The following is a 25,507-nucleotide window of genomic DNA, read 5'->3' as shown; positions in this document are numbered from 1 at the left end:
AGGTTTAAAAATGTTGTGTTAGTGTTCAGCAGAAGTTTGTGGTTACAGGAAAGTGGGTGCGGGAGGGAAGAGGAGCGATTGGTGGAATGATAATGTAAAGAGAGTAGTAAGGGAGAAAAAGTTAGCATATGAGAAGTTTTTACAAAGTAGAAGTGATGCAAGGAAGGAAGAATATATGGAGAAAAAGAGAAGAGGTTAAGAGAGTGGTGAAGCAATGTAAAAAGAGAGCAAATGAGAGTGGGTGAGATGTTATCAACAAATTTTGTTGAAAATAAGAAAAAGTTTTGGAGTGAGATTAACAAGCTAAGGAAGCCTAGAGAACAAATGGATTTGTCAGTTAAAAATAGGAGAGGAGAGTTATTAAATGGAGAGTTAGAGGTACTGGGAAGATGGAGGGAATATTTTGAGGAATTGTTGAATGTTGAAGATAGGGAAGCTGTGATTTCTTGTGTAGGGCAAGGAGGAATAACATCTTGTAGGAGTGAGGAAGAGCCAGTTGTGAGTGGGGGGGAAGTTCGTGAGGCAGTAGGTAAAATGAAAGGGGGTAAAGCAGCTGGGATTGATGGGATAAAGATAGAAATGTTAAAAGCAGGTGGGGATATAGTTTTGGAGTGGTTGGTGCTATTATTTAATAAATGTATGGAAGAGGGTAAGGTACCTTGGGATTGGCAGAGCACATGCATAGTTCCTTTGTATAAAGGCAAAGGGGACAAAAGAGAGTGCAAAAATTATAAGGGGATAAGTCTGTTGAGTATACCTGGTAAAGTGTATGGTAGAGTTATTATTGAAAGAATTAAGAGTAAGACGGAGAATAGGATAGCAGATGAACAAGGAGGCTTTAGGAAGAGTAAGGGGTGTGTGGACCAGGTATTTACAGCGAAACATATAAGTGAACAGTATTTAGATAAGGCTAAAGAGGTTTTTGTGGCATTTATGGATTTGGAAAACGCGTATGACAGGGTGGTTGGGGGCAATGTTGCAGATGTATGGTATAGGAGGTAGGTTACTGAAAGCAGTGAAGAGTTTTTATGAGGATAGTTAGAGTATGTAGGAAAGAGGGAGATTATTTCCCAGTAAAAGTAGGCCTTTGACAAGGATGTGTGATGTCACCGTGGTTGTTCAATATATTTATAGATGGGGTTGTAAGAGAAGTTAATGCGAGGGTCTTGGCAAGAGGTGTGGAGTTAAAAGATAAAGAATAAAGTTGTCACAGTTGCTCTTTGCTGATGACACTGTGCTCTTGGGAGATTCTGAAGAGAAGTTGCAGAGGTTGGTGGATGAATTTGGTAGGGTATGTAAAAGAAGAAAATTGAAAGTGAATACAGGAAAGAGTAAGGCTATGAGGATAACAAAAAGATTAGGTGATGAAAGATTGGATATCAGATTGGAGGGAGAGAGTATGGAGGAGGTGAATGTATTTAGATATTTGGGAGTGGACGTGTCAGCGGATGGGTCTATGAAAGATGAGGTGAATCATAGAATTGATGAGGGGAAAAGGGTGAGCGGTGCACTTAGGAGTCTTTAGAGACAAAGAACTTTGTCCTTGGAAGCAAAGAGGGGAATGTATGAGAGTATAGTTTTACCAATGCTCCTGTATGGGTGTGAAGCATGGGTGATGAATGTTGCTGCGAGGAGAAGGCTGGAGGCAGTGGAGATGTCATGTCTGAGGGCAATGTGTGGTGTGAATATAATGCAGAGAATTCGTAGTTTGGAAGTTAGGAGGAGGTGCGGGATTGCCAAAACTGTTGTCCAGAGGGCTGAGGAAGGGTTGTTGAGGTGGTTCGGACATGTAGAGAGAATGGAGCGAAACGGAATGACTTCAAGAGTGTATCAGTCTGTAGTGGAAAGAAAGCGGGGTAGGGGTCGGCCTAGGAAAGGTTGGAGGGAGAGGGTAAAGGAGGTTTTGTGTGTGAGGGGCTTGGACTTCCAGCGGGCATGCGTGAGCGTGTTTGATAGGAGTGAATGGAGACAAATGGTTTTTAATACTTGATGTGCTGTTGGAGTGTTAGCAAAGTAACATTTATGAAGGGATTCAGGGAAACCGGCAGGCCGGACTTGAGTCCTGGAGATGGGAAGTACAGTGCCTGTACTCTGAAGGAGGGGTGTTAATGTTGCAGTTTAAAAACTGGAGTGTAAAGCGCCCATCTGGCAAGATGGTGATGGAGTGAATGATGGTGAAAGTTTTTCTTTTTCGGGCCACCCTGCCTTGGTGGGAATCGGCCAGTGTGTTAATAAAAATAAAAATAGGTATTTAGATAGATTTGACTGATTGATTGATTGATTGATTTTGGGAGATGTTGAGTGTGTGGGGAATTTTGAACCAAGTGAGAGAGTACTTGTAGTGGGGAACCTAAATACTGAAGTGGGTAAAACTGTTGTGGAGGGAGTAATAGGTAAATTTGGGATTCCAAGGAAAAATGAGAATGAGGGACCTTTAATTGAATTATGTATAGAACGAGGTTTCATAATAAGTAATACATATTTTAACCCTTTGACTGTTTCGGTTGTATATATTCGTCTTATGAGCCACTGTTTTTGACGTATATTATTATTATTATCACACTGGCCGATTCCCACCAAGGCAGGGTGGCCCGAAAAAGAAAAACTTTCACCATCATTCACTCCATCACTGTCTTGCCAGAAGGGTGCTTTACACTACAGTTTTTAAACTGCAACATTAACACCCCCCATAAATTCTAGTGGCTTCAAATCAAGCAGAAGAAAGCTGGTAGGCCCACATGTGAGAGAATGGGTCTGTGTGGTCAGTGTGCACCATATAAAAAAAATCCTTCAGCATGCAGTGCATAATGAGAAAATAAAAACTCCGACTTTTTTTTTTTTAATTAAAATTCCGACTTTGTGGTCTATTTTCGTATAGTATTTATGGTTGTATTCTTGCTTTTTGTTCTCATTTGATAGAATGGAAAACATATTATAGAAATAGAGGTGATTTTGATTGGTTTTACTATGAAAAGAACCTTGAAATGGAGCTCAAAGTAGGGGAAATGTTTGATTTTTGCTGATGTTCAAAAGTAAACAAATGATGTCATTGTCTAATAAATGTCCAACTAGCCATTCTGATGTGCAGTCATGAATGGGTTGACATTATTTATACAATTATTACAGTATTGCAGTAGTCTGCATAACAGTAAAACTTTTATTTTTTGTTTGAATAAAAATTCAAAATAAAAAGCAAGAGTAATATCACAGGGACCTGGAGACGTGACTGATGAACATAGAAAATGTTATTTTAGAGCCAGGAATGTCTGCATTGTTCATTCTGGACCCTATTTTGAAATTGTCATATTTTTTTATTCGTGAAATTGGCCAAATTGCCAATTTCTGACCACGTTATTGGGTAGTTGAAATTGGTAAATGGGCAGTTTCTTGTACTCAGTCGATAGAAAAATGGAGTTCTAAAGAAATAGCTATGAGTTTGGTCGACTGGAACAATGGAATTAGTCGAATATAGGGATCAAATTGGGCGAAATTGGCGATTAATAAATATCACCGAGGTCGCTGACTTCACGAGAGCGTAATTCTATCAGTTTTCTATCACATTTCATTCTTTTGGTGTCATTACAATTGGGAAAAGATTCTCTTATCATTTCATGAGATTTTTTTTTTTTTCTTTTTTTTTGGGGGGGGGGGGATTTTGCGACGCCAGAAAACACCTCGGGATTTGGGGTTGCGACAGTCGAGGGGTTAAGAAAAAGAGGATAAATAAGTATACAAGATATGATATAGCACATAATGAAAGTAGTTTGTTAGATTATGTGTTGGTGGATAAAAGGTTGATGGGGTAGGCTTCAGGATGTACGTGTTTATAGAAGGGCAACGGATATATCGGATCATTATTTGGTTGTAACTACAGTTAGAGTAAGAGGTAGATGGGACAAAAGGAAAATGGCAACAGCAAGTATGAGAGAGGTGAAAGTTTATGAACTAAGCGAGGAGAAAGTTAGGGTGACATATAAGCAACTATTGGGAGAAAGTTGGACTAATGAGAGTATAGGTAGTATAGGTTGAAGAGGGGTGGGATAGTTTTAAAAATGCAGTGTTAGAATGCAGAGCGGAAGTTTGTGGTTATATGAGGGTGGGTGAAGGAGGAAAGACGAGTGATTGGTGGAACGATGAGGTAAAGGGTGTGATAAGAGATAAAGGTCACATATGAGAGATTTTTTACAGAGCAGAAGTCATATAAGAAAGGTGGAGTATATAGAGAGTAAAAGAGAGGTGAAGAGAGTGGTGAGGGAGTGGAAATGAAGAAGTGGACGAGGCACTCTTAATAAATTTTGCTGAGTATAAGAAAACATTCTGGAGTGAGATAAATAGGTTAAGAAAGCCTTGGGATCGAATGGATTTAACATTTAAAAACAGAATAGGGGAGTTAGTAGATGGGGAGTTGGAGGTATTGGGAAGATGGCAGGAAAATTTTGAGGAACTGTTAAATGATGATGATGAAAGGGAGGCAGTAATTTCATGCATTGGCCACTGGAGGTATAACATCTTTTAGGAGTGAAGAAAAACCAGATGTGAGTGTGGGGGAGGTGCATGAGGCATTAGGTAGAATGAAAGGGGGTAAAGCAGCTGGAATTGATGGGATCATGAAAAATGTTAAAAGCAGGGGAAGATAGTGTTGGAGTGGTTGGTACTTTGGTTCAATAAATGTTTGAAAGAGGGGAAGGTACCTAGGGATTGGCAGTGTGTGTATAATTCCTTTATATAAGGGAAAGGGGAACAAGAGATTTTAAAAATTATAGGGGAATAAGGGTGGATAGGGGAGCTGTGTGTCAGATGTTGCAAGTGTATGGAATAGGTAGTAAGTTACTAAATGCTGTAAAGTTTTTATGAGGGTAGTGAGGCTCAGGTTAGGGTATGTAGAAGAGAGAGAGATTACTTCCAGTATAAGTAGGCCTTAGACAGGGGTGTGTAATGTCACCTTGGTTGTTTAACATATTTATAGATATGAGAGCTTAGTTAAAAACTGCTCTTATATGGGTGTGAAGCATGGGTTGTGAATACTGCAGTGAGGAGGAAGCTGGAGGAAATGGAGATGTCATGTCGAAGGGCAATGTGTGGTGTAAATATTATACAGAGAATTCGTAGTGTGGAAATTAGGAGGAGGTGTAGTTACTAAAAGTATTATTCAGAGGGCTGAGGAGGGGTTATTGAGGTGATTTGGTCATTTAGAGAGGATAGAGCAAAATAGAATGACTGAGGGTGTATAAATCTGTAGTGGAGGGGAGGAGGAGGGATAGGGGTCACCCTATGAAAGGATGTTAAAGGATGTTAGGAGGGGGTAAAAGAGGTTTTGTGTGCAAGGGTCCTGGACATGCAGCAGTCATGTATGAGCATGTTAGATAGGAGTGAATAGAGATGAGTGTTTTTTTTCTTTTATGAGCCACCTTGCCTAAGTGAGAGACAGTCTGCATGTTGAAAAAAAAAATTGTTAGAAGAACAGTAGATGACAGAAGCAAATGGACAAGTGTGTCCAAAAGTATATATATGTTCACTTGCGCAGCACCCCGAATATTTTGGGAAAAAAAAAAAGTTTTTTATAGAAAAAAAGAGCACATTTTTTAAGTTTTAGAATAAAAAAAAATTAGGGTCAGTACTTTGAGATATAAGGCAGAGAAGTTGGCACTGGATGCTCACGTGACTCAACATCGATATACCCTTTTTTCTAATTTTCACATTTTATATAATTTTTATGTTCTGATAATTACAATTTTTAGTAGTTCTTGTCATTTCATAACCAATCCTTGTTCTGACACTAGTATTAGGCACTGAAATTGTACTCAAATTGTCACAAACACATTGACAGGTGGACATTACACCTGCCTTGGCCATTTACTATTGTCTTGAAATATAAACAAAGTATTTATATGTCCCAGCAATGTTTTGGATATGTGGAAGTATATAATAATAATGAGGAGGAGGAGGAAAGGAGGAAAGGAGGAGGAAAGGAGGAGGAGGAAATGAGGAGGAGGAAAGGAGGAGAGGAGGAAAGGAGGAGGAGGAGGAGGGGAAAAGGAGGAGGAGGAGGGGTGAAGGAGGGGGAGGAGGAGGAAGAGGAGAAGAATATATAATAATAATAATAGGTAATAATAAGTTCCCTTGAAGCATGAAAAACAAAGTCCACCCCTGACAGTGACATGATAAGATGAGATAACATCTGATAAGAGCTGACCTTTGATGAGCATACACGAGGGTGGGGGAGGGTGCAGCTGATAAGAAAAGATTAGAGGTGACATTTGATGAGCATCGCCCTGGCTTTGTTTTCGCTGGTACACAAACATTTCTGTCTATTTGTCTGTCTGTCAAGCTCCCTGTCTATCTGTGTATCCCTCTAGCTCTCTGTCTCATAGAGAGCCACAAGACTGCATCATCAGGTTTACTCACATCTTCAAGCAGAGTATAACACTTTGTCTGGATTTTTGGGTTATCCTAGGTAATTTATACTACGTATACTTGTATTTATGTGTACCTGTGAGACAGAGATAGACAGAGACAGATTGAAAGAGGTAGACAGACAAAGGCAGAGACAGACACAGACAGACAGAGACAGATACAGAGACAGATCGACAGACCCTAAACTTGGGGTTAACATCACCTTCTTCTTAAAAGAGGAGTGTTAATATGACATTACATCAGTGAATCCTTGATGTTTGCGGCACTGTTTGCTCTAGCTGGTGCTCAATTTAACTGGCGCTCCCGCTCCCACAAATTATTAAATGGTCCCAGATTTTTTAATACTGCACACACCAAGTGTTAAGACCCATTCTATGCTGACCAGGCATCTCAGGCCAGTCGTGCCAAATTTGGTGGCAGGAAAATTAAAACATATATATACATTTGGGCGCTACGCTAAAAAGTAGCCTGGCTACCATAACCTAAGTGTAATACAGTCGGACCTCGGTTTTAGTCTTTAATTTGTTTCAGAGAATCTAACAAAAATCGAATTCCATGAAAACTGAAGCAGTATTTCCCATAAGAAATAATGTAAATTTAATTAATCCATTCCAGACACCCAAAAATATTAACAAAAAATACATTTTATAGAGAATAGCTATAGTTTTACATACAGAAAATAATGAGAAATAAATATAAAGCACTAATGGAATGGATAAATGAACATTTAAATCACTTTTGCCTTTATTGAAGACTCTTGTTGGCATATGGAAGATGGTGAGGAAGGGAGAGGGAGGAGAAGAAGTTATTTCTACCACCATCACTACCACTCTACCACCATCACTACCACACACTACCACCGTCACACCCTCTACCACCAACGTTACCACCATCACTACCACCCTCTATCACCATTGAATTCTATCTTGTTTCTCGCCTTCTTTATCAAAGGGCTGGCACTTGGAAATTTCTTTGGCCCCATAGTGGCTTATTTAGCAGTCGCAGTCAATAAACAAGCACAAAAATAATGGATTACAAAATGTTTCATATAAATGCACGGGGTAATGTTCACTCGACGAGAAACAAAGCCAGACTGACTCAGAATGCGTGCGTGGGATGCTTTGTGTGGGTGCGGTGGGTGCGGGAAGACGGACACGTTCGGTATGGCAGATGAAAACCAAGGTTATAAATGAAAACTGGGACAATATTTTGACAAAGTCGTCAAAAATTGAATTCGACAAAGCACTCCAGAGCGATATTATCAACATTATTATTATTATTAACATCGACATACCTTGTTCTCTGAGTTAAATCATTTCTAACTACCCTGATGTGCATCATAAATGACAGAGAAGTGAGGAGAAGTCATGCCTGCAATTTGTCAACAAAGCCAAATGCATTACACACATTGATGCACATTTTCTGTGGTGCTAGACCAATTTGTAAACAAAGCCGAATTCATTAAACACACATTGATACACATTTTTTCTGGTGCTGGACCAGAGAAAACAAAATTTTTTCCCTCCGCCCCATACCACATCTCATATTTGTGAAAATTATTGTACTTTGGATGTATGTATCATGTTTATATGCTATGTAACATGTTTCTTATATAATTTTGAAGAAAATATCATAGATGGATTAATAAAAATGTTTATATTAACATAAAATAAGGCCTTTAATGTTCCCAAGATTGATTATTATTATTACGTATTAGTATTATTATTAATATGGCGTCAAGACTAGAGGGACACTTAGTGATTTTAATGTGTAACTCCACACCAGCACAGTCTATAAGTTTATTTAGGTTCAGGTACACATAAGTATAATTATCAAAGTACTACATATAAATATGCAATAACTTTAAAACACTTGAAATTTTGGAAAGTTTCCAGACATAATGGAGAGACGTGAAGCTCACGGATATAAACAAGCTGGGTGGGGCGCAGTAACCATATTAGAAAGTCAGGTGGGGGGAGCCGTATAGCAAGTTTTGGTTATAATTTGAAATGTCCGCATTAGCGAAATGCCATAAGGCAAAGTGTCATAAAGCAGGGCCCTGTTGTGTAAAAAAATGTACTGGTGGCACTTTTACTGCAGCTGTTTTGATATATAATAAAGCTTAGCCAAAAAGATATTTGGCATGAAATGAAAGTTCTATCCTTCATTATTATGGGGAAGTGAAAAAATCTGAAAACCCAACCATAAAGTGTAAAAAATAAGAAATACTTTAATACAGTGTGTTTGGCAACACCCAATGTTGCCATCCTGGAGTCAATGATCTTCTGCTTCATGTCTTGGTAAGTGATTAACTGGTTTTCATTTTTTTATTGTTTTTTTTTTAATTTGTGACACATAAGAGCTTTTTTATTTTGGGAGTGCCACAGTAAAAAGGTTAGTGATACAATGTACAGATTGAATTATTTTAAAGTGAAGGTTCAGATGAGAAGGCACATCTAACCTGACGATCTTCTTTTCATGAATTTTTCAAATAGTTTGTTGTACCTTTGATGGGCTTTGAGAGTTTTGCTTCTCTCATTGTTGGGTTTAAGGCTTATCTGCTATGTGAGGTTATTAAGGCTGCTGTTCACATACACACTGACATCAAGAATGTTGATCTTCAAAATAAAGATTAAATTTTTTCAAGTGTTTGTGTGCATGCTTTTGCATGTGTGCATCCATGCACATATGTCCTTGCCTATTTTTACTTGCCCTTTTGTGGTTGCAGGGGTCAGTTGTCAGAACCTGGCCCCGCCTCTTAGCTTGCCACTCTCCAGATTCATTCCCTCTTAGCCTGGGCCCTGTTTTACCTGATCTTAAAAGTATATACAGAACCTGCCTCCACCACTTCCTTACCAGTTCATTCCACTTCCCTACCACTCTGAGAATAAATAATTCCCAGGATCTCTGGCTCACTAGTGACTTTGGCTTTTGGCAGTGTTGCTGAATTCCTGTTTCTTGCTTCTCAGAGTAGCCTATCGCTGTCTACCTTGTCAGTTTCTTTGAGTACAGTGGACCCCTGCATACCGTTGGCATCACATAACGTTAAATCCGCATACCGATACATTTTATTGCTAAGATTTTGCCTCGCATACCACTAAAAAACCCGCTCAACGCTATTCGTCAGAGACGCGTCTAATGTGCAGCCTGAGCCAGCCTCACATGTTCCGCCGGTGGCATTGTTTACCAGCCAGCCTCCGCAGTAACATCCAAGCATACAATCGGAAAATTTCATATTATTACAGTGTTTTGGTGATTTTATCTGCAAAATAAGTGACCATGGGCCCCAAGAAAGCTTCTAGTGCCAACCCTACAGGAATAAGGGTGAGAATTACTATAGAGATGAAGAAAGAGATCATTGCTAAGTATGAAAGTGGAGTGCGTGTCTCCGAGCTGGCCAGGTTGTATAGTAAACCCCAATCAACCATCGCTACTATTGTGTCCAAGAAAACGGCAATCAAGGAAGCTGTTCTTGCCAAAGGTTCAACTGTGTTTTCGAAACAGAGATCGCAAGTGATGGAAGATGTTGAAAGAGACTTATTGGTGTGGATAAATGAAAAACAGATAGCAGGAGATAGCATCTCTCAAGTGATCATAAGTGAAAAGGCTAGGAAGTTGCATGAGGATTTAATTAAAAAATGCCTGCAACTAGTGATGATGTGAGTGAATTTAAGGCCAGCAAAGGTTGGTTTGAGAGATTTAAGAAGCGTAGTGGCATACATAGTGTGATAAGGCATGGTGAGACTGCCAGTTCGGACCACAAAGCAGCTGAAAAATATGTGCAGGAATTCAAGGAGTACATAGACAGTGAAGGACTGAAACCTGAACAAGTGTTTAATTGTGATGAAACAGGCCTGTTTTGGAAGAAAATGCCAAGCAGGACCTACATTACTCAGGAGGAAAAGGCACTCCCAGGACATAAGCCTATGAAAGACAGGCTTACTCTGTTGATGTGTTCCAATGCTAGTGGTGATTGCAAAGTGAAGCCTTTATTAGTGTATCACTCAGAAACTCCCAGAGCATTCAGGCAAAAGAATATCCTCAAGGCTAATTTGTGTGTGCTGTGGAGGGCAAACAGTAAGGCATGGGTCACTAGGGACTTTTTCTATGACTGGTTACACCAAGCATTTGCCCCCAATGTGAAAGATTACCTAACTGAAAAGAAATTAGACCTTAAGTGCCTCCTGGTGTTAGACAATGCCCCTGGCCATCCTACAGACGTGGCAGAGCGACTTTATGGGGACATAAGCTTCATTAAGGTGAAGTTTTTGCCTCCTAATACCACTCCTCTCCTGCAGCCCATGGACCAGCAGGTTATTGCAAACTTCAAAAAAACTGTACACAAAAGCTGTTTGAAAGGTGCTTTGTAGTGACCTCAAAAACTAAATTGACTCTAAGAGAGTTTTGGAGAGAGCACTTTAATATCCTCAGTTGTGTAAACCTTATAGGTAAGGCTTGGGAGGGAGTGACTAAGAGGACCTTGAACTCTGCTTGGAAGAAACTGTGGCCAGAATGTGTAGACCAAAGGGATTTTGAAGGGTTTGAGGCTAACCCTGGGAATCCTATGCCAGTTGAGGAATCCATTGTGGCATTGGGAAAGTCCTTGGGGTTGGAGGTTAGTGGGGATGATGTGCAAGAGTTGGTGGAGAAGGACAATGAAGAACTAACCAATGATGAGCTGCTAGATCAACTTCAACAGCAAGAGGCCAGACCTGAGGAAACTGCTTCGGAGGAGGGGAGAGAGAAATTGAAGAAGTTGCCTACTTCAAAGATTAAGGAAATGTGTGGAATGTGGCTTAAAGTGCAAACATTTTCTGATGACAATCACCCTAACACAGCTATTGCAAGCCGTGCTGGTGACTATTACACTGACACTGTTGTGAAACACTTTAGGAAAGTCATAAAGGAACGAGAGGTACAGGCCACTATGGACAGATATGTTGTGCGACAGAAGTCCAGTGACTCTGAAGCTGGTCCTAGTGGCATTAAAAGAAGAAGGGAAGTAACCCCAGAAAAGGACTTGACACCTCAAGTCTTAACGGAAGGGGATTTCCCTTCTAAACACTAAGACTCTCTCCTCCTCCCATCCCATCAATCATCACCAGATCTTCAATAAAGGTAAGTGTCATGTAACTGTGCATGTCTTTTTCACTTTGTGTGTATTAAAATTAATATTTCATGTGGTAATTTTTTTTTTTTCATACTTTGGGGTGTCTTGCACGGATTAATTTGACTTCCATTATTTCTTATGGGAAAATTCATTCGCATAACGATAATTTCGCATAACAATGAGCTCTCAGGAATGGATTAATATCGTTATGTGGGGGTCCACTGTATTTTGTATGTTATGTTCCCCCTGGTAGTTCTGTTCTCTAATGTCGTTAGATTCAGTTCTGTTAGCCTCTTATAGATCATGCCCCTTAGGCCAGGAACAAGCCTTTTAACATCTGCACTTTCTTCAGTTTCTTAACATACTTTTTCAGGTGCAGGTTCTATTCTGGTGCTGCCTACTCCAAGATGGGCCAGATGTATGTTGTATAAAGGGCCAAGAATGACTCTTTGAATACGAATGACAAATGTACTCTAATATTTTTGTATGATAATGTAAGCAAATAAATATTGATCAACCTGTATAAAAGCATCTTCTAATATACAGTGGACCCCAAGTTTCGTGATTAATCCGTTCCAGAGAGTCGGCCAAAAGTTGGAATTCACGGATGTCGAAACCATTTTCCCCATAAGAAATAATGTAAATCCAATTAATCCGTTCCAGACACCCAAAAGTATTAAAAAAAATTTTTTTTTTAGATTAAATATAGATTTACACAGAGAAAAGAATGAGAAATCAAGTACAGTGGTCCCTCATTTATTGTCGTTAATCTGTTCCTGGAAGTGCGACGATTATCGAAATAGGCGATATTCAAATCAATTTTCCCCATAAGAAATAATGTACAGTGGACCCTCGACCAACGACGGCATCGTATAACATTAAATCCGACTAGCGATACATTTTAATGTAAAAATTTTGCCTCGACTAGTGCTAAAAAACTCAACCAACGCGATTCGTTCCGTTCGAGACGCGTCCACTTGCGGCCTGAGCACGCCTCACTTGTCCCGTGGGTGCCAGTGTTTACGAGCAGCCAGCCACCGCAGGCGCATCCAAACATACAATCGGAACATTTGATATTATCACAGCGTTTTAAGTGATTGTACCTGCAAAATAAGTCACCATGGGCCCCAAGAAAGCTTCTAGTGCCAACCCTGTGGTAAAAAGGGTGAGAAATACTATCGTACCAGTCAGCTGCTGCTGCACCAGGGTCAGCTGTTGCTGCACCACAGTCAGCTGTTGCTGGACCAGAGTCAGCTGTTGCTGGACCAGTCAGCTGTTGCTGGACCAGTCAGCTGTTGCTGGACCAGTCAGCTGTTGCTGGACCAGTCAGCTGTTGCTGGACCAGTCAGCTGTTGCTGGACCAGTCAACTGTTGCTGGATCAGTCAGCTGTTGCTGCACCACAGTCAGCTGTTGCTGCACCACAGTCAGCTGTTGCTGCACCACAGTCAGCTGTTGCTGCACCACGGTCAGCTGTTGCTGGACCGGTCAGCTGTTGCTGCACCACGGTCAGCTGTTGCTGGACCAATCAGCTGTTGCTGGATCAGTCAGCTGTTGCTGGATCAGTGAGCTGTTGCTGCACCATGGTCAGCTGTTGCTGGACCAGTCAGCTGTTGCTGGATCAGTCAGCTGTTGCTGCACCACCATCAGCTGTATTACTCGAAGATGTGGAGAGTGTGTTGTTGGTGTGGCTTAACGTGAAACAATTACCGAGAAACGATTAACCCCAGAGGGTTAGCCACCCAGGATAACCCAAGAAAGTCAGTGCATCATCGAGGACTGTCTAACTTGTTTCCATTGGGGTCCTTAATCTTGTCCCCAGGGATGTGACCCACAACAGTTGACTAACACCGAGGTGAACAGGAAAAAATGCCTGGAACTAGTGCTCATATTGGTGAATTTAAGGCCAGCAAAGGTTGGTTTGAGAGATTTAAGAATTGTAGTGGCATACACAGTGTGATAAGGCATGGTGAAGCTGAAAAATTCCAACCCCAACAAGTGTTCAATTGTGACGAAACTGGCCTGTTCTGGAAGGAAATGCCAAGCAGGACCTACATTACTCAGGAGGAAAAGGCACTCCCAGGACACAAGCCTGTGAAAGACAGGCTAACTCTCATGTTTTGTTGTAATGCTAGTGGGGATTGCAAAGCGAAGCCTTTACTCGTGTAGCACTCTGAAAATCCCAGAGTGTTCGAGAAAAACAATGTCTCATCACTCATCAGTACTCTTCAATAAAGGTAAATGTCATTTTAACATTTATTTATGTAGTTATTATGCATATTTTAAAATTTTTTTTAATACTTTTGGCTGTCTGGAACGGATTAATTGGATTTCCATTATTTCTTATGGGGAAAATTAACTCGACTAACGATAATTTCGACTAACGTTGAGCTCTCAGGAACGGATTAATATTGTTGGTCGAGGGTCCACTGTATATACAATTAATCTGTTCCTGACACCCAGAAGTATTAAAACAAAAAATGTTTTTACATGAAATACAGTGGACCCCCGGTATTCGATGGCATCGGTATCCGATAAATCCGGTATTCGATGTATTTTAATGCAAAAATTTCGCCTCGGTATCCAATCAAAAACTCGGTATTCGATGCGATTCGTACGAGACGTGTCTACGTGTGGCCTGAACTGCCCCGTGCGTGCCAGTGTTTACAAGCCAGGCAGTGTGCGCGCATCTAAGGATACATTCAGTACATTCCATATTATCACTGTTTTTGGTGCTTGTTTCTGCAAAATAAGTCACCATGGGCCCCAAGAAAGCTTCTAGTGCCAACCCTTCGAGAAAAAAGGTGCTAATGACTACTGAAATGAAGAAAGAGATAATTGCAAAGTACGAAAGTGGAGTGCGTGTGTCTGAGCTGGCCAGGTTGTAGAGTAAACCCCAATCAATCATCTCTACTATAGTGACCAGGAAAACGGCAATCAAGGAGGCTGTTCTTGCAAAAGGTGCAACTGTGATGACGAAACAGAGCGCAAGTGTTAGAAGATGTTGAGAGACTGTTATTGGTGTGGATAAATGAAAAACAGATAGCAGGAGAAGCATCTCTCAAGTGATCATTTGTGAAAAGGCTAGTCAGTTGCATGATGATTTGGTAAAGAAATTGCCTGCAACTAGTGGTGATGTGAGTGAATTTAAGGCCAGCAAAAGATTTAAGAATCGTAGTGGCATACATAGTGTGATTAGGCATGGTGAGGCTGCCAGTTTGGACCAAAAAGCAGCTGAAAAATATGTGAAAGAATTCAAGGATTACATAGACAGTGAAGAATTTAAACCTGAACAAGTGTTAAATTGCGACGAAACAGGCCTGTTTTGGAAGAAAATGCCAAGCAGGACCTACATTACTCAGGAGGAAAAGGCACTCCCAGGACATAAGCCTATGAAAGACAAGCTTACTCTGTTGATGTGTGCCAATGCTAGTGGTGATTGCAAAGTGAAGCCTTTATTGGTGTATCACTCTGAAACTCCCAGAGTGTTCAGGAAAAACATTGTCCTCAAGGCTAATTTGTGTGTGCTGTGGAGGGCAAACAGTAAAGCATGGGTCACTAGGGACTTTTTCTATGACTGGTTACACCATGCATTTGCCCCCACTGTGAAAAATTACCTCCTGGAAAATAAATTGGACCTTAAGTGCCTCCTGGTATTAGACAATGCTCCTGGTCATCCTTCAGACGTGGCAGAGCGACATTCTGCTGACATGAGCTTCATTAAGGTCAAGTTTTTGCCTCCTAATACCACTCCTCTCCTGCAGCCCATGGACCAGCAGGTCATTTCCAACTTCAAGAAACTGTACACAAAAGCTATGTTTCAAAAGTGCTTTGTAGTGACCACAGACACTCAACTGACTCTAAAAGAGTTTTGGAAGGATCACTTTAATATCCTCATGTGTATAAACCTTATAGGTAAGGCTTGGGAGGGAGTGACTAAGAGGACCTTGAACTCTGCTTGGAAGGAACTGTGGCCAGAATGTGTAGACAAAAGGGATTTTGAAGGGTTTGAGGCTAACCTTGAGAAGCCTATGCCAGTTGAGGAATCCATTGTGGCATTGGGGAAGTCCTTGGGGTTGGAGGTTAGTGGGGAGGATGTGGAAGAGTTGGTGGAGGAGGACAATGAAGAACTAACCACTGATGAGCTGCTAGATCATCTTCAACAGCAAGAGGCCAGACCTGAGGAAACTGCTTCGGAGGAGGGGATAGAGAAATTGAGGAAGTTGCTTTCTTCAAAGATTAAGGACATGTGTGCAATGTGGCTTAAAGTGCAAACCTTTTTTGATGACAATCACCCTGGCACAGCTACGGCAAGCCGTGTTGGCAACCTGTACAATGACAATGTTGTGAATCACTTTTGGAAAGTCATAAAGGAACGAGAGGTACAGGCCTCTGTGGACAGATATGTTGTGCGACAGAAGTCCAGTGACTCTCAAGCTGGTCCTAGTATCATTAAAAGAAGAAGGGAAGTAACCCCGGAAAAGGACTTGCTACCTCAAGTCCTAATGGAAGGGGATTCCCCTTCTAAACAGTAACAACTTTGACACTCTCCCCTCCCATCCCATCAATCATCACCAGATCTTCATTAAAGGTAAGTGTCAATTATTCTATTGTTATTGTTGTTATTGTAATTATTCTATTGCATTAAACTTAATATTTCATGTGGTAATTTTTTTTTTTTTTTCATACGTTTGGGTGTCTTGCACGGATTAATTTGATTTCCATTATTTCTTATGGGGAAAATTGATTCGCTTTTCGATAATTTCGGTATTCGATGAGCTCTCAGTAACAGATTAATATCGAATACCAGGGGTCCACTGTATAGATGTAGTACATAAACGATACAATGGGACATGATGAATGAAACATTAACAGCATAACACCTACCTTTATTGGCGATTCTTCTTAGTGTATGGAAGACTGGAGGAGGAGAGAGCTTGGATTAGTTACTGTTTGGAAAGGGAATTCCCTTCCATCAACACCTCAGGTACCAAGTGCTTTTCTGGGGTTACTTCTCTTCTGTTTCTTAATGCCACTAGGACCAGCTTGAGTCACTGGAGTCCTGTCTCACAAAAAAAGTGTCCAGAGAGCTCTGTTTCTGGCATCTCTTTAAAACTTGCCTCAAATGGGACAAGACATTGTCATTGTACATGTTGCCAACACAGCTTGCAACATCTTTGTCATGGTGATGTTCCTCCATAAACATTTGCACCTCACTCCACTTTGCACAAATGTCCTTAAGCTTTCAAGAAGGCACCTTATTCCATCTGTTTTCCTCCTCCTCTAAGCAATTTCTTCAGCTGTGGTCTGTTGCTGTTGCAGATGAAGCTCTTGCAGCTCTTCAGTGGTAGCTCTTCATTGTGGACCTCCACCAACTCTTCCACATCCTGGCCACTCACGTCCAACCCCATGAATTCCCCAATGCCACAGTTGATTGCATAACAGGTGTAGGGTCGACAGAGTCAGCCTCAAGCCCTTCAAAATCCTTCTCAAGGACACATTCTGGCCACAAGTTTCTCCAAGCAGAGTTGAAAGCCGTGGAAGTCACTCCCTGCCAAGCCTTATCTTAATAAAGCTTATACAGTTGAGGATAATGATGTGATCCTTCCAGAACTCTCTTAGGGTCAATTGAGTGTCTGAGGTTACATCAGAGCACCCTTGAAACATTGCTTTGGTGTAGAGTTTTTTGAAGTTTGAAATGATCTGGTCCATGGGCTGGATGAGTGGAGTGGTATTAGGGGGCAAGAACTTCACTGTGATGAAGCTAAACTCCTCCACCATTGGTCATCCAAGACTGGAAGATGAGCAGGAGCATTGTCCATTACCAGGAGGCACTTGAGTGGCAATTTTTTTTCCAGGAGATATTCCTTCACACTCAGGCCACACACTTCATTGAACCAATCAAGGAAAATTTTCCTTGTGACTCATGCCTTACTGTTAGCCTTCCACATCACGCACAATTTACTCACGGCGACACTGTTTTTCTTGAACACTCTGGGATTTTCAGTGATACACCAGTAAAGGCTTCACTTTGAAATCCCCACTAGCATTACCATAGAACATGAGAGTTAGCCTGTCTTTCATAGGCTTGTGTCCTGGCAGTGCCATTTCCTCCTGCACAATGTAGGTCCTCTTTGGCATTTTCTTCCAGAAGAGGCCTGTTTCGTCACAATTGAACACTTGTTGGGGGATGAACCCTTCAGCCTTTACATAATCCTTGAATTCCTGCACAAAATTTTCAGCCACATATTTGTCAGAACTGGCAGCCTCACCATTCCTTACCATACTGTGTATGTCACTACACTTCTTAAATCTCTCAAACCAGCCTTTGCTTGCCTTAAATTTACTAACATCAGCACTCGTTCCAGGCATTTTCTTTACGAGATCGGCATGCAACTACCTTGCCTTTTCACAAATTATCAACTGCATAGCACTATCTCCTGCTGATTGTTTTTGGTTGGTCCACTAACATCAAATTCTCAACATCTTCAAGTATTTGCAGTCTCTTTTTGGTGAGCATATCTTCCCTTTTCATAGCAACAGTTTCCTTGATTTCCCTTTTCTTCAACATGATGGAAGTGATCGTTGAATGGGGCTTCCTGTACATCCTGCTGAGTTCGACCACACACACACTTCATATTTTGCGATGATTTCTTTCTTTAATTCTATTGTGTTTCTCACCTTCTTTACCAAAGAGCTGGCACTAGAAGCTTTCTTTGGGCCCATAGTGGCTTATTTAGCAGTTGCAAGCACAATAAAGAATGGATAATTACGAAATGTATTGTATGGACGTGTGTGGTAAGTCACTCGTCCACAAACAATGCCACAATGACTCCTGAATGCTGTGTGGGAGCCTTTGTGTATGCCCGGCTGCTCCCAGCAGCATGGATGCATTCTGTATGACAGACGAATCATGAGGCAGATCACGAACAGCGAGGCTTTATTTTGCCGAAAAAAGTTGCCAAAAGTTGAAATTTACGAAGCGCGAGGTTCACGAATCTCAGGGGTCCACTGTACAGTGATCACTGACATGTCCTTTTAGACTTCCTGTTTCCTTACAGCTTTCACTTTCTTAAGCAATTCTTTGTGCTTGGCGTGCTCTCTCTACTGTGTAAGAGGAAGTGAGTGAGAGAGGACACAGCATCTGACAAAACTTGCTACTTTTCATTAGTAAACAAAATTTTGTACTTTATCATTTCAGTGCTTTGATACTTGATGCCCATAGAATTCCACACAATCTGACCACGTATAACAACAGAAAAAATATGTCTGTGGAAGATGCCAGAAGCAGTGCAAGGAACCTGGAAATTGTTGTCATAAAGCTGGGATCCACTATTTGCAGGTAACTTTTGTTGGATAGGGTTGTTTAATCTTTTACTGAAGTTATTGGCATGTACTGTACTGTACTCTATTTTGATGTATTTTATTATAAAATATTTAAGATTTAAGAGATTCTAGGCTTTGAACAGCAGCTATATTTTACAAGTTTTTTTTTTTTTTTTTTTTTTTCTCCCCCAACAAGTCGGCCATCTCCCGCCGAGGCAGGGTGACCCCCCAAAAAAAAGAAGAAAATCCCCAAAAAGAAAATACTTTCATCATCATTCAACACTTTCACCACACTCGTACATTATCACTGTTTTTGCAGAGGTGCTCAGAATACAACAGTTTAGAAGCATACACATATAAAGATACACAACATATCCCTCCAAACTGCCAATATCCCAAACCCCTCCTTTAAAGTGCAGGCATTGTACTTCCCATTTCCAGGACTCAAGTCCGACTATATGAAAATAACAGGTTTCCCTGAATCCCTTCACTAAATGTTACCCTGCTCACACTCCAACAGATCGTCAGGTCCCAAGTACCATTCGTCTCCATTCTCTCCTATCGAACACGCTCACGCACGCTTGCTGGAAGTCCAAGCCCCTTGCCCACAAAACCTCCTTTACCCCCTCTCTCCAACCCTTTCGAGGACGACCCCTACCCTGCCTTCCTTCCCCTATAGATTTATATGCTTTCCATGTCATTCTACTTTGATCCATTCTCTCTAAATGACCAAACCACCTCAACAACCCCTCTTCTGCCCTCTGACTAATACTTTTATTAACTCCACACCTTTTCCTAATTTCCACACTCCGAATTTTCTGCATAATATTTACACCACACATTGCCCTTAAACAGGACATCTCCACTGCCTCCAACCGTCTCCTCGCTGCTGCATTTACCACCCAAGCTTCACACCCATATAAGAGTGTTGGTACTACTATACTTTCATACATTCCCTTCTTTGCCTCCATAGATAACGTTTTTTGACTCCACATATACCTCAACGCACCACTCGCCTTTTTTCCCTCATCAATTCTATGATTAACCTCATCCTTCATAAATCCATCCGCCGACACGTCAACTCCCAAGTATCTGAAAACATTCACTTCTTCCATACTCCTCCTCCCCAATTTGATATCCAATTTTTCTTTATCTAAATCATTTGACACCCTCATCACCTTACTCTTTTCTATGTTCACTTTCAACTTTCTACCTTTACACACATTCCCAAACTCATCCACTAACCTTTGCAATGTTTCTTTAGAATCTCCCATAAGCACAGTATCATCAGCAAAAAGTAACTGTGTCAATTCCCATTTTGAATTTGATTCCCCAAAATTTAATCCCACCCCTCTCCAGAACACCCTAGCATTTACTTCCTTTACAACCCCATCTATAAATATATTAAACAACCATGGTGACATTACACATCCCTGTCTAAGACCTACTTTTACTGGGAAGTAGTCTCCATCTCTTCTACACACCCTAACCTGAGCCTCACTATCCTCATAAAAACTCTTTACAGCATTTAATAACTTACCACCTATTCCATATACTTGCAACATCTGCCACATTGCTCCTCTATCCACTCTATCATATGCCTTTTCTAAATCCATAAATGCAATAAAAACTTCCCTACCTTTATCTAAATACTGTTCACATATATGCTTCAATGTAAACACTTGATCTACACATCCCCTACCCACTCTGAAACCTCCTTGCTCATCTGCAATCCTACATTCTGTCTTACCTCTAATTCTTTCAATTATAACCCTACCGTACACTTTTCCTGGTATACTCAGTAAACTTATTCCTCTATAATTTTTACAGTCTCTTTTGTCCCCTTTCCCTTTATATAAAGGGACTATACATGCTCTCCGCCAATCCCTAGGTACCTTCCCCTCTTTCATACATTTATTAAACAAAAGTACCAACCACTCCAACATTAAATCCCCCCTTTGCTTTTAACATTTCTGTCATGATCCCATCAGTTCCAGCTGCTTTACCCTCTTTCATTTTACGTAATGCCTCACGTACCTCCCCCACACTTACATTCTGCTCTTCTTCACTCCTAAAAGATGGTATACCTCCCTGACCAGTGCATGAAATTACTGCCTCTGTTCCTTCCTTAACATTTAAAAGTTCCTCAAAATATTCTCGCCATCTACCTAATACCTCCATCTCCCCATCTACTAACTCCCCTACTCTGTTTTTAACTGACAAATCCATACTTTCCCTAGGCTTTCTTAACTTGTTTAACTCACTCCAAAATTTTTTCTTATTTTCATTAAAATTTCTTGATAGTGCCTCTCCCACTCTATCATCTGCTCTCCTTTTGCACTCTCTCACCACTCTCTTTACCTTTCTTTTACTCTCCATATACTCTGCTCTTCTTATAACACTTCTGCTTTGTAAAAACTTCTCATAAGCTACCTTTTTCTCTTTTATCACACCCTTTACTTCATCATTCCACCAATCACTCCTCTTTCCTCCTGCCCCCACCTTCCTATAACCACAAACTTCTGCCCCACATTCTAATACTGCATTTTTAAAACTATTCCAACCCTCTTCAACCCCCCCACTACTCATCTTTGCACTAGCCCACCTTTCTGCCAATAGTCGCTTATATCTCACCCGAACTTCCTCCTCCCTTAGTTTATACACTTTCACCTCCGTCTTACTTGTTGTTGCCACCTTCCTCTTTTCCCATCTACCTCTTACTCTAACTGTAGCTACAACTAAATAGTGATCTGATATATCAGTTGCCCCTCTATAAACATGTACATCCTGGAACCTACCCATCAACCTTTTATCCACCAATACATAATCTAATAAACTACTTTCATTACGTGCTACATCATACCTTGTATATTTATTTATCCTCTTTTTCATAAAATATGTATTACTTATTACCAAATCTCTTTCTACACATAGCTCAATTAAAGGCTCCCCATTTACATTTACCCCTGGCACCCCAAATTTACCTACTACTCCCTCCATAACATTTTTACCCACTTTAGCATTGAAATCCCCAACCACCATTACTCTCACACTTGATTCAAAACTCCCCACGCATTCACTCATCATTTCCCAAAATCTCTCTCTCTCTCCTCTACACTTCTCTCTTCTCCTGGTGCATACACGCTTATTATAACCCACTTTTCACATCCAATCTTTATTTTACTCCACATAATCCTTGAATTAATACAAGTAGAGAATATTAACAATATTAAGAATATTACAAGTAGAGAATATTAACCCCTTGACTCTCGCAACCCCCAATCCTGAGATGTCTCCTGATGTCGCAAAATTTAAAAAAAAAAAAAAAATTATTTTTTCTTATGAAATGATAGAGAATCTTTTTCCGATTGTAATGACACCAAAAAAAACGAAATTTGATGGAAAACTGACAGAATTACACTCTCGCGAAGTTAGCGACCTCGGCGATATTTACAAATTGGCGATTTTGCCCACTTTGAGCCCTATTTTCAGCTAATTCCATTGTTCCAGTCTACCAAACTCGTAGCTATTTCTTTAGAACTCCAGTTTTTCTATCGATTGAGTACAAGAAACTGCCTATTTACCGATGTCAACTACTCAATAACATGGTCAGAAATTTGCAATTTGGCCAATTTCACGAAAATTAAAAAATATGACAATTTCAAAATAGGGTCCTAAATGAACAATGCAGACATTCCTGGCTCTAAAATAACATTTTCTTTGTTCATCAGTTATGTCTCCAGGCCCCTCTGATATTACTCTTGCTTTCTATTTTGAATTTTTATTAAAAAAAAAATAGAAAATTTACTGTTATGCAGACTACTGCAATACTGTAATAATTGTAAAAATAATGTCAACCCATTCATGACTGCACATCAGAATGGCTAGTTAGACATTTATTGGACAATGACATCATTTGTTTACTTTTGAACATAGGCAAAAATCTAACATTTCCCCTACTTTGAGCTCCATTTCAAGGTTCTTTTTATAGTAAAACCAATCAAAATCGCCTCTATTTCTATAATATGTTTTCCACACTATCAAATAAGACCAAGAAAACGAGAATACAACCATAAATGCTATACAAAAATATACAACAAATTCGGCATTTTAATTAAAAAAAAAACAGTCGGAGTTTTTTTTCTCATTATGCACTGCGTGATCCAGGATTTTTATTATATGGTGCACACTGAACATACAGACCCATTCTCTCACCTGTGGGCCTACCAGCTTTCTCCTGCTTGATTTGAAGCAGCTGGAATTTATGAGTATATATATACGTCAAACATGGTACCTCATAAGACGTATGTATATATACGACTGAAACAGTCAAAGGGTTAAAAATTAAGAGAACCTGGAGTTTGAAATATCTTTACTACTTTTTAAGATTTATGGACATAAAACATGTAGTCGCACCCACCACTAGGATGAAGACCAAGTACAGTGGACCCCCGCCTTACGATGGCATCGCATTACGTTAAATCTTCCATACGATACATTTTAACACAAAAATTTTGCCTCGCCTCAAGCTAAAAAAACTCGCCTTACGTGATTCGTCGAGGACGCATCCCATGTGTGGCCTCAGCACCAGTGTTTACAAGCCTTTGATATACCTTTGAAGAATTTCGAGATTATATCTACTCTCTGAGCCCGGCCATGGGCCAGGCTCGTCTGGTGCTCGCCTGGTCAACCAGGCTGTTGCTGCTGGAGGCCCACTGTCCCACATATCCATCACAGCCTGGTTGTTCTGGCACCTGGTGAAGATACTTGTTTGGTTTCCCCTTGAAGGCTTCAACACTTGTTCCAGCAGTGTTTCTGATATCTTCTGGTAAGATGTTGAAAAGTCTGGGATCCCGGATGTTGATACAGTGTACCCTTATTGTCCCCCACCGCACCCCTGCTCCTCACTGGGTTTATTTTACACTTCCTCCCATATCTCTCACTCCAGTATGTTGTTATGGCAGTGTGCAGATTTGGGACCAAGCCCTCGAGTACCTTCCAGGTATATATTATCATGTACCTGTCTCCCCTCTGCTCCAATGAGTACATGTTCAAGACTTGCAGGCATTCCCAGTAGTTTAGGTGCTTTACTGGCTCGATGTGAGCCGTAAACGATCTCTGTATTTGTTCCAGCTCCGTTATTTCTCCTGCCCTGAACGGGGCCGTCAGCACTGAACAATATTCTAAGTGAGGGAGCACTAGAGATTTGAAGAGTGTCACCATCGGCATTGTTTCCCTTGTTTTGGAAGTTCTCAATACCCACCCAGTCATCTTCCTGGCTGTCGTGATCTTTGTCTTGTTATGGCCTTTAAAAGAAAGGTCCGCTGACATAATTATTCCTAGGTCTTTTACGTATTCCTTACGTTCTATTTGGTGACCCTCTTGAGTTTTGTATATAGTGCTCCTTTTGAGTTCTTCATTCTTTCCATACCTAAGCAGCTGGAACTTATCACCATTGAACGTCATGTTGTTTTCCACTGCCCACTGGAAAACCCTGTTTATGTCTTCCTGTACTTTTTCAGTGTCCTCTACCGTACTGACTTTCATGCTTATTTTAGTGTCATCTGCAAAAGATGATACAAAAGTGTGCCGGGTGTTTTTGTCTATGTCTGCTATGAGGATGAGGAACAGCAGAGGTGCCAGGACAGTGCCTTGGGGCACTGAGCTTTTGACCTCGCTGATGCTAGATCTTGCCATGTTCACTACTACTTTTTGTTCTGTGTGTTAGGAAACTGAAAATCCATCTGCCTACTTTCCCCATAATGCCCATGGCCTTCATTTTGTGCGCTATCACTCCATGATCGCATTTTTCAAATGCCTTTGCAAAATCTGTGTAAATCACATCTGAGTTTTGGTCGTCTTCCAGTGCCTCCGTAATTCTGTCATAATGGTTCAGCAGCTGTGACAGACATGATCGTCCTGCTCTAAAACCATGCTGGTTCGGGTTATGTTAGTTGTGCTGGTCCATGAAATTTGTAACCTGCCGTCTCATCACTCTTTGGAAGATTTTTATGATGTGAGAGGTTAGGGCTACTTGTCTGTAATTTTTAGCTAGTGCTCTACTACCTCTCTTGTGCAAAGGAGCCATGTCTGCACTTTTTAAGGCCTCCAGTATTTCTCCAAAGAATGCTGAGGGCTCGTGCTAGTGGTACTTTGCACTTCTTTCTAAATAGAGCATTCCATGAATCTGGTCCAGGTGCTGAGTGAGTGGGCATGTTTTCCATTTCTTTTTCGAAATCTATGGGATTTGTACTAATGTCAGTTAGTTGGTCTGTGCGGCCTCCTTCTGGAGTGAAAAATATTTCTGCATTTTCTACCAGCCAGTGCGGTCGCATCTATACATACATTCGGTATATTTCACATTATCCCAGTGTTTTTAGTGCTTGTAACTGCAAAATAAGTCACCATGGACCCCAAGAAAGCTTCTAGTGCCATCCCTGTGGTAAAAAGGATGAGAATTAGTATGGAATTGAAAAAAGAGATTAAGGAAATGTGTGCAAAGTGGCTTGAAGTGCAAACCTTTATGGATGAAAATCACCCTCACACAGCTTTTGCAAGCCGTGCTGGTGACTATTACAATGACAATGTTGCGAACCACTTTAGACAAATCATAATGGAACAAGAGATACAGAGCTCTATGGACAGATACGTTGTGCGAC

The 25,507-nt window shown here is 40.7% G+C and overlaps 1 protein-coding gene across 2 annotated transcripts in view; it reads left to right on the top strand.

The window, feature by feature from the left end:
- The window catches only part of LOC128689241 (uncharacterized), a gene marked incomplete at its 5' end in the record, with an annotated part of 70,560 nt that overhangs the window by 33,768 nt on the left and 11,285 nt on the right, over positions 1 to 25,507 (top strand). For both annotated transcript variants that reach the window (XM_070086400.1, XM_053777377.2), the window contains 1 exon segment: positions 18,724 to 18,864. In XM_070086400.1, coding sequence (XP_069942501.1) covers positions 18,724 to 18,864 — 141 coding nt within the window.

Source organism: Cherax quadricarinatus, chromosome 18 (assembly GCF_038502225.1).
Source record: "Cherax quadricarinatus isolate ZL_2023a chromosome 18, ASM3850222v1, whole genome shotgun sequence".
In the NCBI taxonomy this organism is placed as follows: domain Eukaryota; kingdom Metazoa; phylum Arthropoda; class Malacostraca; order Decapoda; family Parastacidae; genus Cherax; species Cherax quadricarinatus.
Note: the sequence above shows the minus strand (reverse complement) of the source record. Positions and strands in the feature narration are given on the sequence as shown.